The 23,249-nt window shown below is 39.7% G+C and overlaps 1 protein-coding gene across 3 annotated transcripts in view; it reads right to left on the minus strand.

The window, feature by feature from the left end:
- Positions 1-23,249, minus strand: part of CEP43 (centrosomal protein 43) — a gene marked incomplete at its 5' end in the record, with an annotated part of 27,676 nt that continues 4,427 nt past the window's right edge. Inside the window, 12 exons of one of the 3 annotated variants that reach the window (XM_082216720.1) lie at positions 1-895; positions 2,524-2,617; positions 3,507-3,540; positions 3,832-3,894; positions 5,642-5,748; positions 6,882-7,099; positions 12,836-12,892; positions 17,275-17,358; positions 17,521-17,658; positions 18,180-18,268; positions 21,649-21,703; positions 22,457-22,510. In XM_082216720.1, the coding sequence (XP_082072846.1) occupies positions 821-895; positions 2,524-2,617; positions 3,507-3,540; positions 3,832-3,894; positions 5,642-5,748; positions 6,882-7,099; positions 12,836-12,892; positions 17,275-17,358; positions 17,521-17,658; positions 18,180-18,268; positions 21,649-21,703; positions 22,457-22,510 (1,068 nt within the window). In that variant the 3' untranslated portion in view covers positions 1-820. Of the gene's footprint in view, positions 896-2,523; positions 2,618-3,506; positions 3,895-5,641; positions 5,749-6,881; positions 7,100-12,835; positions 12,893-17,274; positions 17,359-17,520; positions 17,659-18,179; positions 18,269-21,648; positions 21,704-22,456; positions 22,511-23,249 lie in introns of those variants that run through there. The other 2 variants (XR_014218044.1, XR_014218045.1) reach the window with 2 other exon arrangements.

Genomic DNA, 23,249 nt, shown 5'->3' on the forward strand with positions numbered 1-23,249 from the left:
GTCCTTCTTGGAATAGTTTTATTCAGTATTAAGCTGTGTTTCAAAGAAAAAACCCTCATGCTAACAACCATTTATAGCTTTCATTAAATTAACAAACAAAAGGCTATCTTAGAATAACAAATGTTTAAATATATAAAAATAAGTTTAGAGTTAAGGCTCATATTCCAGCTGCAATTTTCAGAAGTACCTAGTGATCTTGGCCATGCAAAACTAAGCACCTAAGTTGCAACAAGGGACCAACTTACTAGAAACCACAGGGATTCATGATTCAGCCACTAAAGTATTTTAATATGCCTCATGTTAGGCAATCTAACAAGTCAGTTTTGAAGATCTTGGTTCATATCTCCTGGCCACTAAAGTAATTTCAACAGCTAAGAGAGAAAAACTGTAATTTTAATTAGGTCAACAGAAGAGCAAGTTCAAATACTGCTTGTTCTTCAGCAAAAAGCCAAATGGTTGCCATGACCTTAAGCCATGTTTGCCACTGTTTATCTGTTTTGTAGATCTCTTCCCTTATGAATTCTTGTAGATCAATCATCTTGATGTGTCTGTCGCCTGCAACGGACATCTTTCTGGGAAATATTTGACATATTACATATACGAATTAGCTTAACGAGACCGCAATACCACGCTCCAAAATTACTTCTTCTTTCAGTTCTTACAAGTTTAAAAACTCTTTTCCCAACTCCACTTTGTTGGGGGAGTTTCTGTTGAAACACAAGGCACAATTTGGGAGGGGATATTTCAGCAGAGTGATTGTCTTAAAATATAGTCTACAAAGTTCTTCAAGTCAACAAATTAAGATCTTTGCTTGTTCTACTCATGCAACATCCTCTAAGTAATCTGCTTCACCACTTAACTGAGAAATGGTGAAATCTTGTGTGAAGTCTTCAAGCTAGGAGAAAAGAAAATATTAAAATGTTAACTGATGTTTAAAATCCAGTGTATTTTATAGCTAAGCTGTTCTTTAAAACATTATCTTCTATTAAAAACTCCTATCAAGAAGATCTCAAGTACTTTCCTATGAGCAAGAGGCAACACACCACTATCTATCTATATGGGTTGCCATATTTTAAAGAACAAAGAAGAGGACACATTTGCTATGACGACTCTACCTGTGAAAAAGAGGACATGTCCTGGAAAAAGTGGACATATGGCAACCCTATGTAAGTCTCAGTGAGTTCAATGAAACATATTCCTATGAAAGCTTGTATAGGATAGCAGCTTTAGTACATTAAATTTCCAGTAAAATAAGGAAAGAGAGCATATTTTGAAAATCAATATTTAGAAGTTTTGTGCCACTGCTGATGCTTGTGTTCATTTTATTATTGTAATGCTACCAACAGGGCATCCCCTTCTCTTCTTCACTACAGCATGCCCCTAAAATCTGCTCCAGAAGATTGGGAGACTCTCTGCAGCAGATTGTGGTGCAGGATGGAGCAGATGCAGGCATAAGGAGAAGAAGGGGAAGTTCCACTGTGTTTGCTGGCAAGATGATGGATTTCATCCATAGTTGGGGAAATATATTAGCAATTTCATATATTCAAACACATTATCAATTTCTTTTCAGTGAAGATTTAAAAAATGAACTTTTACAATATATAGTTGCTACTGAAGCAAAATGAAGAATGAAATGGCATTTGTTAATGTACAGAGAGGCTACAGAATACTCCTGAGGTAAGAGAACAGTGATGCAGATCATACAGATAATTCTGTTGCCCGAACTGTAGACTTAACAGTATTAATCTTTATTAAGTGCACATGAGACTGTTAGTTACTTGGGAAAATCTCAATATGTTTCAGGTACCACCCCTCCCTCCCTTATTTTGACCATATAGTTTTTAAAAGCATGTGTGAGCTATACTGTGCTATGCTTCTTGAAATATGTGGTATCCCTGAAACCATAACCTCCACCTCTCATCCTCTTTCAAATAGAGAATATACTGCAATTATTAAGGAGATCTTACATTCAAATAAATTAAGCAGAGCTCAGTTCACACATTACTCATTCTGCACAGTAAGGAAAAAAGGCAGGGGTTGCTAATGTGGTACTATCCAGATGTTGTGAACTAGAACTCCCATTCCCCTTAGCCTGTCCTTCAATCCCATCCCCCTGGCCTGGTGTTCCAATCAGTGCTGCAAGGCTAGGTCTGAGAGCCATCAGTTAAATTTCCTACAGTATCCCTGATGTAGTGTTGCTCTGGGGCACTGTGGGATTGAAATGCTGATTCCCAAACTCAACCACCAGGCACTGTTTGGAGTACCCCTGCTGCAATCAAGTAAACCGCCTGGGGAGTGAGGATCCCACTAAAAGTCGGTAGCCCACTAGGTGGCACTTGGCAAGGGTCCCTTAAACACAGTTGCAAACAGGTACAGCTATTGTTTGGCTTAACAGTTTCTCACAATAACGATATGTTTGCAAGAAACCTTAAGAATACAAAAATAGGATTCTATGCAAATAGCTTTCTACTGAGAATGAAAATGGATACATGCCCACCCTGATGTAAAGTATAATATACATACTTTATCGCTAGGATTGAAGTCGTCTAATTCTACGGAAATATCATCTATTTCTTCACCAATGCTGGCTTCACTTTTCTCTGACCGATGACTAGTACTGACATGAGGGAAAGTTAAAAGATGGAAACAATAAAGCTCTATTCTTTAATGTTAAAGAACACCTTATAAATTAAAATATCTACGAGAAACATTTCTAAATACCTAATAAATAAAATGTTGAATTTCAAAGTTACGTGTGGGCTGAACTGCTTAAAAGATCCTACATTAAAGTAAATTCATCAAATACCAGGAGTCATTACTTCAAAGTACCAGTGACTTACATGGAGCTCCCCATATCCCACAAAGTGATTCTATAAAGAATTGCTGGTGCCATGTGATCACTTAAGGAAGCGTATATATACTTGACTTCAAGAACCAACCAAGACAGCTCATTTAAAAAAAAATATTTTCACACATCAAAATTGGAAGCACATAATTGGCTGTGTTCATGTCATAGTAATCAATGGCTAATAATTTATGTTGAACATGTAGATAGCTTTTACTCTACTCCTTTCTATTAGCAAGCAGGAGAAAAACACCATGATCCTTGGCTTAGTGTTACATCTGAACCAGGGATCAGGGTCTTGTTTCACTCCAAACAAATCACTACCTGAAGCAAAGGTTTGTGCAGAGTGAAACAAACATGATCCCCAGCTCAGACACAACACTAAGCCAAGGATCATGGTTTGTTAACCAAAAGGAGCAAACTGGAAATTATCAGCATGTTCACTAGTCATGACTTTCCATAATGTGTGAACATGCCCAGAGTATTAGAACATCAAGAAATTAATAAAAGAGCAGTAAATAGTTTGAAAATGCTTGTGTGGTGTATAGCTATATGGGAACACAACTTTTTAAACCCTTTTTGAAAAATAATGGGCATTCTTTTTAACTTATATCAAATGCAAATAAATGCTTGAAGTATACCACTCTGAATTTTCTCTTACCTATTGAAATCATCAGCATATTCCTCTTCATCCCCTGCTTATAAATAATTAAAATGGAGGATTAGAAAACTTGAAATTACATGCAGTATTTAATTAGAAAGATGTGTTTGCTATCAACCTAGTTTAACAATGAAAATAGGACCATGAGGATTCCCCCCCCCCTGAAAAATAGTAACTTTAGAACAGCTTTTAACATGCTGCAAAGCATTTCATCAAACATTGATCTATGCATAGAAATAATTTTTATCTTTTGTCTGAACAATTACCAAACAAGATGTGGCAATAAAAAGTTCTTAATGGTGTCCTTCTAAGAAGAGCAACTTGCCTAGTCCAAGTGATCCAAATTTAGAATTCATCATCTTTACATCTTTCAAAATTGAGTTTGCATCTGTAAAACAGAGGTTAGGAAGATCAAAAGTGTGTAACTGCTTCCTACAGAACCTACTTAAAATGCATGTTAACCAGATAGATGACAGAGTGAAAATGTGAAGTTGCTATGTTGGTATTAAGAGCAGCCATGCTGATTTTCTATGCTCATGTTCTCATGTGGCTTACTATGTATGAACAACAACAGCAACAATTTATTATTTATACCCTGCCAATAAACAAAATAAATATAATGATAATGATAATGATGATAATGATAAAATAAAAATAAAAATTTATTTATACCCTGCCCATCTGGGCGGCTTCCAACAAAATATTAAAATACAGTAATCCATCAAACATTAAAAGCTTCCCGAAACAGGGCTGCCTTCAGATGTCTTCTAAAAGCCTGGTAGTTGTTGTTCTCTTTGACATCTGGTGGGAGGGTGTTCCACAGGGAAGGCGCCACTACCGAGAAGGCCCTCTGCCTGGTTCCCTGTAACGTGGCTTCTCACAGTGAGGGAACTGCCAGAAGGTCCTCGGCACTGGACCTCAGTGTCCGGGTAGAACAATGGGGGTGGAGATACACCTTCAGATGTACTGGACCTGCTTCCTGCTTGGACTGGAAGCTGTTGCATTTGGTGTGAAGGCTGAACTGCACACCTGGCTTCTGAATAGCAAGCACCAGTACTGCTTTCTGAGCAGGAAAGGAGCAAGGTGTGGGGAGCTCAACACTGTGTGGGTCCAGTGGTGGAGCCAATCTGACTCTCCTGCTCCCCCCCCCCTCCCCATGAGCTCCCTGTGTCTCTTGGCTCCTAGTAAGTGCGAGAGGTGTCTGCCCCGCTGACTGCCATTGACTGGGAGGAAACAAAATATGATCAGTAAGCCAAGAAAAAACCTTGGCTATAGATAGACTGTGTTTGTTTGTACTGAAATAAACCATGATCCCTGGTTTAATGCCAAGCCAACAATATTGGTTTCTTTCATCCTAGCAATGAGTAGGGAGAAGAAAAAGCAGGCAAGATTTGTTTGTGCACAGTAAGTTATGATTTATAGCTTACTGTGACATGTGCATGCAATCTTCATATAATACTGGAGAACATACTTGCCAATTCATTCTCCTACATCATAAAAGCTGACTGTTGCAGTTGAAAACTGATAGCTATCCAAGAAATATAGAATGAAAATGTGCCTAAGATGTTATTTAATTGTTTTGCTGATTGAACAGATTCTTTTTAAAAATTGTAATCTGCTTTGGGTCCATTATAATAGTTAGCAGATCATATAAAAGAAAGATGCATGCTATATAAATTAGAACCTATGTACAAGAACAGTGGGGCATAAATTTGAATGGATTCTATACAGAATGGGTGACTAGCCTGTGGACTTCCAGGTGTTACTGCACTGCATTTCCCATCATTCTTGACCACTGGCTATGCTAGTTGATGGGAATTGGAATTCAACAATTTCTGCAAGTCCACAGGTTAGCTTTATAGCATCTGAACTGGTTGTCGGGAGTAACGTGCTGCAACCCAGCAATGCACAAGAACACCACATCACTATTTGCCAACTAGTCCTGGTTGCACAGCATTTCTCACAGCTAGGTACCTATCCTCTTTTTCTGGTGCAAAATAATAACTTTAAACTGTTTACAACAACACCAGAATGGTAATGATCTAGCACAAAGCTAAGTGAAGGTATGCTCTTGTAATGCAAGATTATTATAATATTTAGAGCAAGGGAATGTAATTTCTCACTCAACAACTTACTGTCAGACTTTTTTAGAGGAGGTGCTCCAGACAAAGAGCTCAGACCAGTCTTTATAGGTGGTACATCAGAAAGAGAAGCATTTCCTTCCTTGATAGAGTCATTCTTCCTTTAAAAAGGAGGGAAGGGGGAGAGATACATCATTTTTTAACTGCTTCAGACTGAGTCATGAATGATGGCTCTTAATGCCAAATATGGCAAGAAAAGCTTGGCACACATTCTCACCTATTCCAAAGCCTCTTCAGTGTAACTGCTTATGTCATATGATGTTTTATCAACATAACCCAGAGGAAGAGATTCAGATGTAAATATAAATATAAACTGTATCAACCATGTTATGATTTTGAATTCAAGTAAAATTTTCTTCAGAAGAAGCAGATCTGAGTTGACATGGCATCAGAGTTGATTATTCCTTGAACCTGTATAAAGTAGTATGCAATAACAACCATTTGGTTGTTACAATTTTTCCACTTGCCTCAAGGAAAATATTCTGTGCACAACATAGCATTTGCACGTGGGCAGAGCAATCCATCACCACCCCTCAATACATCAGATTGTTGTTCACTTTTAGACAGGGTTGAAGTGTCTTCTGCTTTCCTCTCCCAGCTAAGCTGGACTCTGCAGGCTGCCAAAAGTGCAGGCTGCCTGCTGGTGGGATGCCTGGAGGCAGCAGTTAGCAGAAAGCCCTGAAACAGAGCATTCCAAGACTAGGGAGGGGCTGAGCTAGTCCAACATCTGCTTGATCAAGTCTCACTTCTGTCATGCAGTGACATTGAGTTTGATCAGTGTTGGCTTGTGTTGGAGGCGGGTTTCGGAGTGCCATTTAGTTTCTGGGACAGCTTAGTTGATGCACAAAGCTACTTTTAGACAGAATGTTCTGAAGCTCTGCTGCATGCAGGGCTTCGTCCATCATTAACACACCAAAGCCATTATGGTGTCACCATCACAAAATACATCTGCATATATAAAAACATGAATATAAATATTTCTGAATTACAGGGTTCTATTGTCAAGTAGGAAATATATTTTCTTATTTTTGAAAAAAGCGATTTCTGTAAATGGGGGAAACACAAGGGCAATCTATGGGCACTGCAACAAACTATTCTTCTACAATTTGTGCAAAACATGTACCCCCTTTTTCATTTATTCTAAGGTAGAAAAGTGCAGCATCCTCCAGCCTAAAACGTCTAACTATTTTGTTGTCTAAAGGAAACATTTATACTTGTAGTTCATTCAATTTACCAGTCATAACTTGGTTCTGGTTTTGGTATGGGATCATCAAAGAAGGAATCTCCCTCTGCATCATCTTCTCCTACTGCTAGATTATTCTTTTCTTTGGTATCTACATCTTTGTTTGGTTGAGAAATTAGTTTTGTTTCATTGGGTAAGGAGTGAATGCTGCCTTTGCTCTTTGCTTCTCCAGACAAGATGCTTGTATCACTATGACTTGTTCCAGTAACCTAAAAAAACAAACAAACCATTTCCTTAAACAAGTCATATAATTTGCTTCCCTTGAGCTATAATCCATTTTTGTATACAAAAAAACCATACAGTAGTACATCAATAGTCATGTAGGCACAATGACACTTCAACAGTTTTTCAATTATCTGTTAAATTGATTGCAATGTGTAGACAGAAATGCCAGTTTCACAATCTTGTAAAGAAAGAAGTTTAAAAGATAAAGGTTTCCCATTTATTTATTTTTTTAATATGTGTATTCCACTGTAGCATAAAAAAATCAAAGTATGTTTATAGCAATAATGCCATATAACAAAACCATAAAAAGTTAATGAGTTATTATAGTTATTAACCTGTAACAGTTATAGTTATTAAACTTTTGAGATGTTTGCTACTCACTTGAGCCCCAAATCAATTTTACAATATAATCCTAAAACACACTTACTTGGCAGCTTCATTTTATATGGGATATATAACCCTTACACTGCATGAGCATCCAAGGCAACATAAAAATATCTAGAAGAAGTATTAAATACCATCCTAAAGCCCAACGACTTCAATGGAATTAAATCCCAGGTTAAATAGATGTAGGACTTCAACTTAAAATTACCAGATTAATAGAAGCAAAATAAATAAAATGCAGTACTCAATAAAACAGCAGTATCATTTTTCATTCATAAGACTGGTAAATTTATTTCCACATCTGCACCAACCATTTTGCCCAAGCCTGCATGGAGTTCCACCTCATTATCAGCCTGATGGGTCAGGACATCGCCAGCATTCCAAGCCAGCACTCCACACATCAGCATAGGCAGCCACGTGCTTGAGGTGGCAGATTGGGCTTCACCATAACCAGCAACTTTTCAATCGATGTTGAGCTGGACAATCGTATTGGCAAGGCAGCTACAGCAATGGTTCACCTCTCCAAAAGGGTATGGGAAAATGTGATGCTAACAACCAATACCAAGATGAAGGTCTACCAGGCTTCTGTACTGAGTACACTGTTTTATGGAAGTGAGTCATGGGCAACTTTCACCCGCCAGGAGCGATGCCCCAATGCCTTCCATTTGTGCTGCGTCAGGCAGATTTCCAGCATCACATGGCAAAACAAAATGTCAAAAAAAGATGTGCTCTCCCAAGCCCACATTCCCAGCATGTTTGCAATCCTGTCTCTGTGACATCTACACTGGTTTGGTCATGTACACAGAATGGAAGATAGCAGGGAGCACTAGGCCTGCTGGCAGACCAATTCTGTGTTAAAAAGATGTCTGCAAATATGACATGAAGGCTGGTATGGGAATCCCTTGCAGACAATTGTAGTGCCTGGAGACAGTCAGGTCATGTAGCCATAGTAGTGACCAGAGGAGGAATGACCACTTTGAGAAGCAGAGGGAAGAAATGTCATGGCACACCTATAGCACTAAAACCCATCTGCCCCACCTGTAATAAAATATGTCTCTACTGTATTGTTCTCTACAGCCACAGCAGCTAACTCTCCAACGGTTTGACTTTACTCCCAAAGGCACACTCTTCCCAAGACAGACAGATGCCAACAATATCTGCACAAGGAGTGTCAGCGATTACTTTTAAATTCAGGTCCCTTACCCCAATATAAAACATATACAGTACTAGAGTTAAAAATTTAAAAGGTGTGGTATCAAAAACACTTCTTTGGGCTCTCACAATTCAACAAAGCTACAATTTTTTTACAATAGAATTTTTGTATTAGTAATCTGATTAATTTTATAGTTAAGCATTTATGTCAGTTTCATTGTAACCAGTTCTGAAACCAATTTAGTAGTTTTAGGAGGTAAATTGCCATTACCCCGCTCATCTAGAAATTTCATCTAGATTTTGAAGGCTGACTAATGCAAATTTCCATATAATCAAACAAATTACAACTTTGGATGAATGATTTAAAAACTATTCTGAACATTTCATAGAATCATAGAATCATAGAATCATAGAGTTGGAAGAGACCACAAGGGCCATCGAGTCCAACCCCCTGCCAAGCAGGAAACACCATCAGAGCACTCCTGACATATGGTTGTCAAGCCTCTGCTTAAAGACCTCCAAAGTAGGAGACTCCACCACACTCCTTGGCAGCAAATTCCACTGTCGAACAGCTCTTACTGTCAGGAAGTTCTTCCTAATGTTTAGGTGGAATCTTCTTTCTTGTAGTTTGGATCCATTGCTCCGTGTCCGCTTCTCTGGAGCAGTAGAAAACAACCTTTCTCCCTCCTCTATGTGACATCCTTTTATATATTTGAACATGGCTATCATATCACCCCTTAACCTCCTCTTCTCCAGGCTAAACATGCCCAGCTCCCTTAGCCGTTCCTCATAAGGCATCGTTTCCAGGCCTTTGACCATTTTGGTTGCCCTCTTCTGGACACGTTCCAGTTTGTCAGTGTCCTTCTTGAATTGTGGTGCCCAGAACTGGACACAGTACTCCAGGTGTGGTCTGACCAGAGCAGAATACAGTGGCACTATTACTTCCCTTGATCTAGATGCTATACTCCTATTGATGCAGCCCAGAATTGCATTGGCTTTTTTAGCTGCCGCGTCACACTGTTGGCTCATGTCAAGTTTGTGGTCAACCAAGACTCCTAGATCCTTTTCACATGTACTGCTCTCAAGCCAGGTATACATTTAAATTTGTATACCACATTTAAAATGTGGTATACAAATACTAAGCATTACTATTACCACTTCTCAGTAGCAGAATCCTAGAAGGATGATATCCAAACCCTTGTCCTTTGATAAAGATTTACAGGCTGAAAAAAACTATGCAATGCAAACAGGTAGGCACATCATTCCTCAAACACCTGCTATATAGTTAATAGCAATATTGGGGAGGGGGTTAAGGTGGGTTTTAGTGCAGTATCAGAGGGTAGGAGTGCTTAACCTTTTCCCTCCCCCCACCTATCATTCCTACCCAATTCTTCAGCTGGGGGCCTATTTTTTATCTTTGATCTGGCAATAAGGGGGAAATGGCCACTGAAAAAGGTTGCAAATGAGAAGGCAGTGGCCACAGCTCAGTGCTAGAGCATGTACTTTGCATGCAAAATGTTCCAGGTTCCATCCCCGGCATTTTCAGGTAGGGTTTAGAAAAAACCCCGATTGAAATTCTGGACAGCCACTGCTACACAGTGTAAGCTGTACTCTGCTGGGAGTACCAATTGTCAGCCTCAGTATAAAGCAGTTTCCTCTGCTTATCTGTCCAACTGATAAATTTATTATAATATTTCTATCTTGCCTTTTCATTAAAAACTGCTCAAGGAAGCCTTTAGAATAGTGGAGGTGACATAATGAATCCAGGGAAATATAATCTTAAGAACAAATTAGAAACTAATAAAAAATAGAAAAGCATCACAGCGTGGAAGAAAGGTTAAGCATCGCTGCATACATGCAAATGTCCCCCGCCACCCCACCAGCATTCACACAATAGGAGGCAAAGACAAAGCTGGGGACTGTCTAGTTTCATCCTGAATAGACACCAGTGAAGCTGGTTCAGAGTTAGTTCACATCCACCCCATGCATTTAAAGCACATGACTTTCCTCAAAGAATCTTGGGAACTGTAGTTTGTTAAGGGTTTTCTGTGTATGAGTGTGTCTGCATGTGGGTAAACTTCAGTTCCCACAATTCTTTGGAGGAAGCCATGTGTTTTACATTACAGTGCAGATGTGACCAGCTGAAAGTAAAAGCTGTTTTCAGAATAGAAAAAATGCTGAAACACTTTTAAAAAAGCAATCCCACAAATGCCTGCTAGCCCTCAAACCATCTTATGACCAATGGCAGTAAAGTGTTTCAAAAAGAACTAAAGGTCAAGTGCAGTCATCCATTACTCGGCCTTTAAAGAACCTTATGGTATTTTCCTATATGCACGCACTGGAACCTCAGTTCATAACCCAAGGCCTGCTCTAAGTGACACTGTCAATTGAGGTATAGGTGGTAGCTAAGCGTGAAAATACGTTTTTTGCTAGTAGCCCCATGATAGTTGTACGGTCTCCCTAGAGAGACTTTGCTGGTACCTACTTTAACATATTTTTAGTGCCAGGCAAATACATTTTTACTTTCCCATGTTTCTTAGTTTTTGGGTTATTTTACACTTTGTGGACTTTATCCATTTGTTTTATATGATTTAGTGCTCTAGTTTTTGATTCCCTGCTTTCTATTTTGGTGTGATCTGTCCTTAGACTTGATACCTGTTTTTATTATCTGCTTTTTACCACATTTCAATTGTAATTGTGTTCCTTTTTTATCTTGTTAATCTCCCAATAGCTTCTGTTACAGGAAGGCTTATAGACTTTATATGCAAATAAATAAATAAAATAAATACACTACTTGATGGTGTAGACTTTGCCTTCTCCATTCCTTCAGGACAGGGTAAGGAAGGGAATATGATAGATAAGTAAAGGTACCCCTGCCCGTACGGGCCAGTCATGTCCGACTCTAGGGTTTTGCGCCCATCTCACTTAAGAGGCCGGGGGCCAGCGCTGTCCGGAGACACTTCCGGGTCACGTGGCCAGCGTGACGAAGCTGCTCTGGCGAACCAGCACCAGAGCAGCACACGGAAACGCCATTTAGCTTCCCGCTATAAAGCGGAACCTATTTATCTACTTGCACTTAAGGGTGCTTTCGAACTGCTAGGTGGGCAGGAGCTGGGACCGAAAGACGGGAGCTCACTCGCCGCAGGGATTCGAACCGCCGACCATGCGATCGGCAAGCCCTAGGCACTGAGGTTTTACCCACAGCGCCACCCGCATCCCTCTAATATGATAGATACCTCGTTGGAAAAACAGCAAACCACCAAAAGCATCCTTTCCTAGCTCTCTTCATGCCTTCTGGACTGGCTTTCAAAAGATGCACAAGGTTGGGGGTGGAGCAGAGGAGCAGCAGTACTGTATTCAAGTAAGTGAAACAGGAAATGGGTGGCTATTCCCTGAAATCTTAATTGCAACTCTGCCACAAAGCTGTTTTTGTATAAGGGACAGGTCCAAACATCCTAACAAATTGAAATGTTTCAGATAAAGCAATTCACTCAGGATTATCCAAGATATACTCCATTATCTCAGCACCAGTACACACTATGTTTAATGAGCAACCACATGTAAGTCAGCCCTGCTCTGCCTGGTTGGAATCCTAAAGGTTCTCCCTTTATGCAAGGGAAAGTTAGATAGCTGCTTGCCTGCCTCTCACTTTGATGGGGGGAAATTATCAGGTCCTCTATCCTCAGCAAAGTGAAGGTCAGGCAAACGCTTCAAATTTTAAAGTCATATTTGGTATGTAGAAACTTTCAGAATTCCAAGTGGGCAGGAAAGGGTTTAATTTCATGAGTTAATGTGTGAACTGGCCTTCAGTTAACCAAGAACTAACAATATACAGTAGCATTACTGAATGAAATTGTGTCAAGATACCGAATTGTTAAAGTTTTGGAATCCAAAGATGTGACCTTTTGATACAAAAACCGCATGGAGAGTCATAAAATGCAGGAAGGAGGGCAGGCAAGCAAGCAGCCGCTCCATAAATATAGGTAAAGCTTATTAATAAGCTTTGCATTAAATTTACATAATATAATTAATATTGTGCCTCAGAGTCTGTGTTACATCTACATATTTGTGGAGTTAGTTCACCAAATGCCATGAGTCAGTTGCAATGATTTTTAGTGCAAGCTGCTCTTTCTTAAAGGTAGAACTAGAAGCACCTGTCAGTTTCTTCTCCTCATGCATTTTACCTGCTCAGTTGTGTCCAAGCACCTTTTCTGTTTACGATGTCCTTTATACCTTGGTATCTGAACACAAGAATAAAATAACGGCACAAAAATGAAAACAAATTATATGTGGGTTATGTTATGTGAAATCTAGATTATTGAGTTAGATCTATGCTATCACTCTAAAAACCCGATTAAAAGCCTTGCCTACTAATCAACATTCTCTCTCTGCTTGACCAGTAGATTACTTCATGAGCTGTTACCTCCCACCTATTTAAAAATAATCACAGGCTTCAAATGAAATACAGTAAGAGATGTGATGAATGAGTCTGATAAATTTCATAAGCATTATAATCTACAAAATTTTCTTTCCAGTTTCTTGCCACAGGAAAAAATTCTGTGTTCCACCACACTTTGCTTACACTGTCCCAGCACACATGTAAAATTTTAGAATTCATATTTGGAAGTGAAACAACTATTTTGAGTATGTCCTCTATACTTGGATATACTTTTTGGAATAGTACAGGAAATACATCCAGTGTTACTAGACAGCAGCTACCATTTCTCCTTTTAAGAGAGATGCGTTTTCTACTTCTACAGCATTTCATTACCTAGTCTACCTTCTAGATAAAAGATCAGAGATATGAAAGCCTGGGTCATGGGGAAAGAAAAATTGGAAACTTTGGGAAACTCTGAAAAGCCATCCTGAAATTTTGGAATGAGTGAAATGCTTTAATACAGGTTTAATTTACAAAAGATGTGCACTATGAAGATTTACATAAAATAATCTAAATAATTAGAGAATACTTGTGTATACTGTACCCATAAATATTCATATGTGTTATGTATTGCTTAACTCAGTATCCAAATAAACTAAGAGATTGTAATACTGTGATTGTATGAAACCATTTTGTATATGCTGTTTACAACATTATTTGTGGTTCTATTTTCAATGTTTATTTATTTCTCAGATGGCAAAAGTTCTGTGCACACTGTTTAGGTAGAATACAGTGCAGTTCTCTTTCTTGAGTACTGGGTTCATTCACCATTTTGCTTGCATAAAATTAAGGCATTTATACTTTTGATGCTGTAAGCTACACTAATAAAGAGTGGGTTTTACATATGAGTAAATGAGCATTGCATTAGTGTGCAAGTTCCATAAAAATGCCAAAGAGTACAATTTTATATGCTAAGTTATAAAAGGTGATATTTTGTTGTGAAAAGTAATAAAATATATGTAGGTTTGATAAGGAAGTATTACTACTTCAATTTCCCTCTGAGGAAAACAAATTGGTTGCTTTACATCTCTATACAGGACAATTTATTTATCTACTAGGAAGACTGTAAGCACTTGGTAGGATTCAAATGCCTTGAGTCATGTAACCTCTGCTGCTATGTACAGAATTCTGTTCACAGATGTGCAACTTGTGCTTAAAGACTCAGACTGAAACCTTAAATGAGACCACAGCCAGTATGCAGATTTTACAATTATTACTTATACACCCTGAACAAAACATTTTCATTATTCATTGTGGGAAGTAATGCCAGTTAAAATAGTTTTAAGCTAGTATAATTTAGCAAACCACAAAGTTCTAGCATGTGACATCAAAATCATATTCCAGTTTCTCAACACAGACAGTACCATTACGAGTCTCCTTTTGACCACCAGTCATTTTAAGCAGTGTTCAGAAATACATCATTTAAAACACACAAACAAAAACACTTTAGTATTGCCCAGCAGCCTAACAAAAGGTAGCCATCAATTGTAATCTTCTTACACGATTCAAAAAAATCTTCTTACAACTATCCACAAGTGTCCTCACAAAACAACACTAAAACATTTTATCTTCAGAAAAACATTACTAGGCACATTGTTAAGTTTAATAGTTCCTGTGATCCCAAATGATTAGCCAAGCATTGGAAGTAAGTTCTGTATTATTAGCTATAAACATTTAGAAACCTTAAAAAAGTGACTTGGGAAAAACAATTGGAGTGCATTTTTGTGAATATACTGCCACCTTGCTTTCAATATTTACTCTTCAAGATTTTAACTTTGGATTACACAAGGCATTGTGCAGAGAACAGTTTTCACCTAGATTTAAGAAAGGGCCAATTCATCCAGCTTATCCCCTCTTGCCCCCAATAAAGGAAGATTCATATGAAATGATGCTGTGGGAATAATCCAGGTAATGAAACCCATAAAAGGAACTCTCCAAAGCTAGAACAAACAGCTGCTACTTTAAGCGTTCCGAGAAATTAACAAAGACTTTGGGCTGCATGACAAATTGTTAACATGTACTTTCCAATGTTGTAATGTATGCAGACAGAAACATTAAACAATGCATTGCACTAGGGAGTCAGGATTGGCAACAGCTTTCTGAAACATGCATACATGGTGGAAAATGTTATTGATGCTGTGTGACATAAAACAACATTAACTTACAGGAAGGCACACGTTACTGTTCAACACATCAGAGTGTGGTTGGGTTTACATTTACAGGGCTCTACTTCACTGATGAAGTAAGTGGCAGAAGTTCTCTCTGTAATGTTGTTTCTACAAACAGACAAAGTCATCTCTGTTCTCTGTCCTACAAGCAGCTCATTCATGCTAAAACAAAGGTACCTTTTGCTCTTCACCATCACATCACTAGCAATAATAGCTACACTGAATACATAATCTCTCTCTTTTAACCACAGCTACAGCAACTGTTTAGCTGGTAAGAGGATTTTCACTGTTCCACAGCAACACCAGCAGATGTCTTACCAGTTCATGCCAGTTTTTTATTGTCACCTACAAAAGAGATGATTTCTATGACCTGATCATCTTATTGCCCTCTGGTATTTTCTCTTGCAACCCCAACACTCCCCAAATAGAGGTGGAAGAATCCTCATTTGTACTTAAATACTTTCTCCAGCAGATCAAGAACCAAGCACCTGACCTTTGGAAATAGAATGGTGGACTAGATGGGTAAGGAGCCATCAAGCCACCTAATCCAGTATCCTGCTCTCATAGTGGTCAACCAGATGCCTAAGGGAAGTACGAAGCTTCTAGCAACTGGTATTCATGGAGTCACTATTCTTTCAGTTAGTTTACCTCTGTCCAGTACTTCTCTATGTATAGCATTCTTTATTCAGTCTTTATTAAAATAAGCAAGAATCTGGTTAAGAAACATGAGTCTCTTGGGACAAGGTAGAAAACAGAAAAGCAAAGAGGTTGCAAAGAATTTCTCAGTAACTCTTCTAACAATGTAAAGCTTTAATCAAGATAATCAAGGGTGAAATTTCTTCTTAATATTCTGATGGATAGTCAATACCTCCTTTTTTGTATTGGCACACTCCTTAGGAAATATATGTTTCTAAATAGAGATTGCTTCTTTTGAGGCTCCCCATATTCAAAGCGAATCAACAACAGTTAGTCCTCTACCCGCAGACATGTATCTCATTAAATCTGTTTGCTCCTACAACCAAGGTTACGTAGAGCAACACTGTTACAAGCCTTTACAAAATCAAACTTGCTGCCACCACGGTTCTTTTGTTTAAGTTGTAATTTGATATTAGGAAAAATAAAAAATCACCACTACTAAAAATCTAACCTTCCTTATCTGATACAAGGAACAAACAAGAACAAATATGAAAATAAACAAGTCACATATGGTCCATATGGTCTACAAAACTAATTTCCCCAGCAAGTATGCCAAACTCTTGTTAGTGCAGGCTTGTACAATTTATTATGTATCAAGGTAAATACAGGTAACTCAATAAATCCACAATATTCAAATCAGGCAAGCAACCTTAAGTAAACAAAGCTGGTACAGGCTGCCCCCCACATTAAATTTCAATGGCCTAGTTTGCACAGCACATTAAACCACAATTTAAAACAAAAGTTTCCGCAGCGCTCCTTCTCTCTCCTAGCATAGATAAAAGCTAGAGCCTCGATTGTTATATCAGCTGAACCTGTGCTTGTGGTTGGTTTTCACCAAACAAACCATGAACAATAAGCCAAGCACAAACTTTGGTTACATTTGTAACCTTTTGTTTCCTTCAGATAAACCACATGCCTGGATATGAATCACATGGCCATCCAGACTTTGGCTTGTTTATCTACAGCATACCAGCAGGAGTGCGGGAGAAAAGCAGTAGAACTTTTCAGCTATTCATGCTCTGCTTCTCAAATGAAGTAGCAACAAAAATTGCACATCACACATTGTCATTCTAGTTTTATAATATCACATCCCAACTTCTTCCTAATTTATACCTGCATCCCATCAGATTATGGTTTTATTTCATTAAACAATTATCTGCCTTTATCATTCCCCAATATCTTACTTCCTGTTTAGAAAGTCAAACAGGGTCTATTAACAAAATGAAATACTTGATAGGCAAGAATGAACAGAGAAAAAAATTGAAATTTGAAAATGTGCTTCTCAAATAATATTAAGCTTAATTCCAGTATTCTGACTTACCTTACTTGGCAATGAGTGTATGTTAGATCTTCCATCTGATGATTTTGGAGGAGAATGTACACCATCAGATATTACAGGGGCTACCTAAATAATAGTTTTAGAATAGAAAATAAACAATTTTAAACACACCAAAATTTAAACATTTAATTTGCTTGTCATAGTTTGTTTAGCACGCCTACATCAAGATAAACAGTTTATTAAGAAAGTTAGTATAACTAAAATACTACACATTTTCAAAATCCTTACCTCTCCAAAGTTAGACACTCCCTTCTTCTGCTGGCATCTTCTGATCACTTCCAGCAGTAAGGGCCCTTCTTTTGTAGCTTTAGCTTCTATAATTCCCAAGTCCCGTGCTAAATTCTCTCGAGCCTCAAGCCCATTTAACTAAAAATAAGCATAAAGCATTCCAGGCCATTAACACAATATATTTTACACAATTGTTCTTTCTCAAATTCAAGATTTGACAGCTGACTGACAGAAAAAGAAATTGTCCCTAAAGTGCATGAGCATGACATTCAAGTTAAAGTTATTAATATCTTCCCCCCCGTTTATTCAAAAGCAGAACCAAAGGTTTAAACAGTGTTCCATTGTATTTTGGGGGGAGGGGGAAAATCAGATTAGCACTGCAGTCTTATGCATGTCAAATCAGAAGTAAGCCCCACTGTGTGCAATGTCTACTCCTAAGTAAACATGCTAATGAACTGGAGAGATGATGCAGAAAAATGAAATTGGGGACAAAATTGAGGATGGGGACAATTTCAAGCATTTTGGTTAAATTACTGTGATATAATGTGTTATTATAATGATTAAATGTGTTATTATATTATGTGTTGTTATAAGAATTAAAATGAATATAATGTGTTATTCTCTAATGTGTTGTTATAATGATTAAAATGCTTACTTACTGTGCTTGATTCAGGCTGAAAGACAGCCAAAGTAAAATCAAGGTTGAAGAATTGAAGAAATTCAGCAACCAGACTAGCCACCAATCGACCTACAAAAAGAAATGAGCCACATTTGGTTTTCCTGTACAGCATTTGCACTCACTATTAACGTTTTCAGTTGAAATGTGAGTTAAGTGCTACTGTTTACAAAACAGGTATGATATAGTGAAAAAATGCTTTGGGCATTCAATAATGAATTTGTTTGTAAATAAACAAGTCTTCCTATATTTCACTGAATTTCTTTAAAAATTGCTCCCAAACAAACTGGCATTCAAAATTAAAACCTAAATGTACAGTAGTGCCCCGCAAGACGAATGCCTCGCAAGACAAAAAACTCGCTAGACGAAAGGTTTTTTCGTCCGCGATTTGCCTCGCAAGACGAATTCCCCTATGGGCTTGCTTCGCAAGACGAAAGCCCATAGGGAAATCTCCGGGGACCTCTTTTAAATGCTAGCGGTGGGGAGCAAAGCCTTTCCCCCCCCCTCCGGCCTTCAGAAGAGGTCCAGGAAGGCTGGCGGGGGCCAAAAGGCTTTGCTCCCCAGCGCCAGCATTTTAAAAGCAGTCCGGGATAGCAGGGAAGCGCTTCCTGCTATCCCGGACGGCTTTTGAAGGCAGGAGAGATCCGCGAAGCCTGGGCGCGCTGCGCGCAGGCTTCGGCATGCCGGCAAGTCTCCGCCAGCAGCGGCAGCGCTGCCGCTGCTGGCGGAAAGGTCCGGGATGCCTGGGCCAGACAGCTTTTGAAGGCAGGCGGGGGGAGCAAAGACTTTCGCCCCAGGCCAGCCTTCAGAAGAGGTCCAGGACCTGTTCCGAAGTGGGGAGGGGGGGCGGGACACCTGGCCCCGCTGCCCCACTTCGGAAAGCTCTTCCGAAGTGGGGAGGGGGGTCGGGGACACCTGGCCCCGCCGCCCCACTTCGGAAAGCTCTTCCGAAGTGGGGAGGGGGGTCGGGGACACCTGGCCCCGCCGCCCCACTTCGGAAAGCTCTTCCGAAGTGGGGAGGGGGGGGTCGGGGACACCCGGCCCCGCCGCCCCACTTCGGAAAGGTCTTCCGAAGTGGGGAGGGGGGGGTCGGGGACACCCGGCCCCGCCGCCCCACTTCGGAAAGCTCTTCCGAAGTGGGGAGGGGGGTCGGGGATACCCGGCCCCGCCGCCCCACTTCGGAAAGCTCTTCCGAAGTGGGGAGGGGGGTCGGGGACACCCGGCCCCGCCGCCCCACTTCGGAAAGCTCTTCCGAAGTGGGGAGGGGGGTCGGGGATACCCGGCCCCGCCGCCCCACTTCGGAAAGCTCTTCCGAAGTGGGGAGGGGGGTCGGGAACACCCGGCCCCACCGCCCCACTTCGGAAAGCTCTTCCGAAGTGGGGAGGGGGGTCGGGAACACCTGGCCCCGCCGCCCCACTTCGGAAAGTGGGGCGGGAACACCTTCTGAAGGCAGGCAGGGGGCGAAAGTCTTTGTCCCCCCCGCCTGCCTTCCCAGGAGCTTTTAAATCGCCCCGGACAGCGGAGAAGTCCTCCGCTGTCCGGAACGATTTTAAAATGCCGCCCGCCAGCATTTTAAGATAGCCCCGCACAGCGGAGAAGTCCTCCGCTGTCCCAGGGTTTTTAAAATGCTGGGGGTGGGAAGAAAAGCCCTTGTCCCCCCCCCCAGCCTTCAGAAGAGGTCCGGGGACAGACTGTCCCCGGACCTGGTCTGAAGGTGGTTTCCCTAGGAACGCATTAATTGATTTTCAATGCATTCCTATGGGAAACCGTGCATCGCAAGACGAAAAAACCGCAAGACGAAGAGAATTGCGGAACGAATTAATTTCGTCTTGCGAGGCACCACTGTACTGAGGCTGGGCAGGGACAGGGGAACAGTAAGGAAATTGTAGGCAAGGGAACCCTTTTCAATGAATGGTTATTTTGAAGGTAGACAAGGAAAGGAAGATCCAGTAGTAGTGATACTACACTTGAGAACGGGAAAATAGGAAGAATGGAGAAATAGGTGGAGGAAGGGCTAGTACTATGTAAGTCATATACTCTGAAACACTCCTTTATGAAGGGCTACAAAAACAGGGAGGACTTCCCTTTACACCAGCAGTGGGGAACCTCTGACCCATGGGTCTAATGTGGCCCAGTATGGGTCTAAATTTGGCCTTTAAGGCAGTTCCCCACAAACTGGACCCACCTGCCTCACACTTGATGTCATATACAAGTTCCTAAATGCTTAAAGAGTTTAGATTTTAGGTCCTGCACACTTATCAAAGTTGACCCATGGGTTGTGTGTGGGGCAATCAGGGATCTGATCTGTAGGCTAGATTCAGTTCCCCACCCATTTTACATCTTCTAGAAACTAAAGTCTTATTTCGGACACATACACTTCTGTAAATTCCAAGTTACTTCAGGCCTAAAACCCTAGCAATTATTGGTTAGCAATTCAACTGAGAACATTTCCCCGGAAACATCCATTTCCCAAGTGTGGCAAATAATCACTCTGCAAACTTGCTATAACCTACATTTAAATATGAAATGCAGTCTTGTTTCCACTGAGGTTGCTGAGACCGACCTTTAACTGTAAAGCTATGTCGTTCACTTGAGTTTGGGTTTTATTATGAATAAAGGATTTATTAAGCCTTTTAAATCTTCAAAATATTTTACAATCTTTGTGTTCTTTACACAATACAACAATCCTGATAGCTTACTGTTCCTATTTTACATAGGCAGAAGCAAGAATGATTTGCTCAAGAACATACAGAAAAGTACCAGGTCCAAGGACAGCTTTTAATCCACTTACAAATTCCTATTTAGTTTCTCTTCCTCCAGTTTTATAATTCAAAGGTCTGGCACGAGCAAAACTTTCTCTCTGAAACTGCTTGAAGTTTTATGCTTATACTTGCAGCCAACAAAAGTATAGCAAAGTGTAGAATTTGCAGATTCTGTCAACCAAATGCTGACAAGATGGAATTTGAACTAAATTAAGAGGGATGATGCAAAGTTAACAGAATTTGGAGAAGCCCTTGTTTGGGAAAATTCTAGTATAAAGAAAAAAGCAGGGGATTATAAAAAGGGCAGAGAAAAAACAGAAGGTAAGCAAGTAAGAACATCAGTTAGCTCCAGTGGCATCAGCTGTAGATGAGGCCTTTAAAAACTCCCTGGACAACAGACTGCAGAATGCTCTGCCTTCTACATTAGTGAACCTTGCTCTGAACTAACCAGAAATTGTCTATGGCTTGCTTTTATCTATGGAAGGACAGGATAACCCCTGTTTGCTGTACATCTACTTTCCACTGCAGTGAGCCATCTTTGAACAGTACTGTAATGATATCTCCTGTTGTGATTTAAGCCTATTTACATCACCAAAGAACCACAGAAACTCCCTCACTGACCTGCATCAGTGTCCACACATTAATTGGGAAATATATATGGTATCTTTAACTAGCAGAGACAGAGCTTACCATCTTTTGTATTTAAAAACTTTTTCAAACTTTCATTTACCAGAGGTGTTTTGTTCTGTCAAAAAATAAGAAGAACAATTAACGATTACAGACAGAAATATAAAACAGGTAGATAACAATGATCTATATATACATGAATGCTTATGCATCCTCATGGTGAAGCCACGCCTATATCATACAGTACCAGAATTTGGCAGTGATTAATTTTGAATGCCCAAACCAAGCTGAACTTGGGTATTCTAGGAAGAAAAGAGCAGGATAAACATTAAATAATAACCAACACTATGTTTTGTGCAACAATATACAAAGTTTGAAATTTCAGTTCTGGAAGTAAGTTGGCAGCAGCACCATTTTATTTACTGTTGACTCATTCTTTACCTACTTGATGATGCCAAAGGCTAGGAAACAACACCCTGTTTTTTCTGGAGCCTTTGGCTTCCATCAACTGTAGACTTTAAAGTAAGCAGAAAGCACACAGTGTTTCCCCCTCCTTCTTTCAATTTGCAGCAGTAACCCTAGAGTTCAGCATCTCAAACTATACTGTCTACCTTGGGAGACAGAAACAGTTGGTTAGACTTTGGGATGCTTGAACAAATAAGACCCACAAGCCAAGACATAGGTGTAACACAAACTGCAATAACTCACGTGATTCTACTTCTACCTGAAGGCTGGCTTCCAAGGATAGCAATGAGGGACACTTGTTCGACTCCCTAAAACTTGTGTTGTGAGGTCACACAGGATTCTATTATGCTTCTTAATGCTTTTTTACATCTATATGAAATGAAAAGTTGTTTTGGCAGCTCCTTACCTCTACTTTCTCTTGCTCTTCTAGTGCTAAAAATACAGCTGCTCGCAATTCTGCCTGTAACAGAGAGCCAGCATTTGTATAAATGTATAGCATTTTGCAACTATATATTAAGAAAGCTAGATACCAAGACAAACCTCACACAGAAGGGTCCAATTTATTACACAGAAACATTATTCACACAGAAGTATGGTTAAGGATACAGTATCTTCATCATTTAAACTACAACACAGAAAACCACATAGCAGCACTTAAGCCATGTGAATGACACTTCAAGTGTTCAAGTCAACCTGCAATACTCATGAAAGGGTCTAGGGACACTGATTTTCTATTTACTTACACTTTGCAAAAAGTAGCCAGTTTAGAACTTGGAGCAATATCATTATTTTATTAATTTAATTTGCTAGTTGCTTTATCTTGCCCAGGGCAACCCAAAGCAACATACAAACAGACAACAAACTCCACAAAGAGCTGTTGTTTGCTTTATTTATATTGTGTTTGATACAGTGATTGGAACATTGTTTTTTAATGCTATTGTGATTATTATGAGCTGCTTTGAGTTCAGCATTTGTTGTTGGAAAAGTGAAATACAAATATGTAATCAAATCAATTAGATACATAAAACCAAGAAGAAAAAAACATTTAAGATATCCTGCTCATGTGTATTTAAAATTCATACACAGAATGAAAGGAAAAGAAGTACCGTATTTTTCGCTCTATAAGATGCACCAGACCACAAGACGCACCTAGTTTTTGGAGGAAGAAAACAAGGAAAAAAATATTCTGAATCTCAGAA

Source organism: Podarcis vaucheri (assembly GCF_965113315.1).
Source record: "Podarcis vaucheri genome assembly, chromosome: 3".
NCBI lineage: Eukaryota > Metazoa > Chordata > Lepidosauria > Squamata > Lacertidae > Podarcis > Podarcis vaucheri.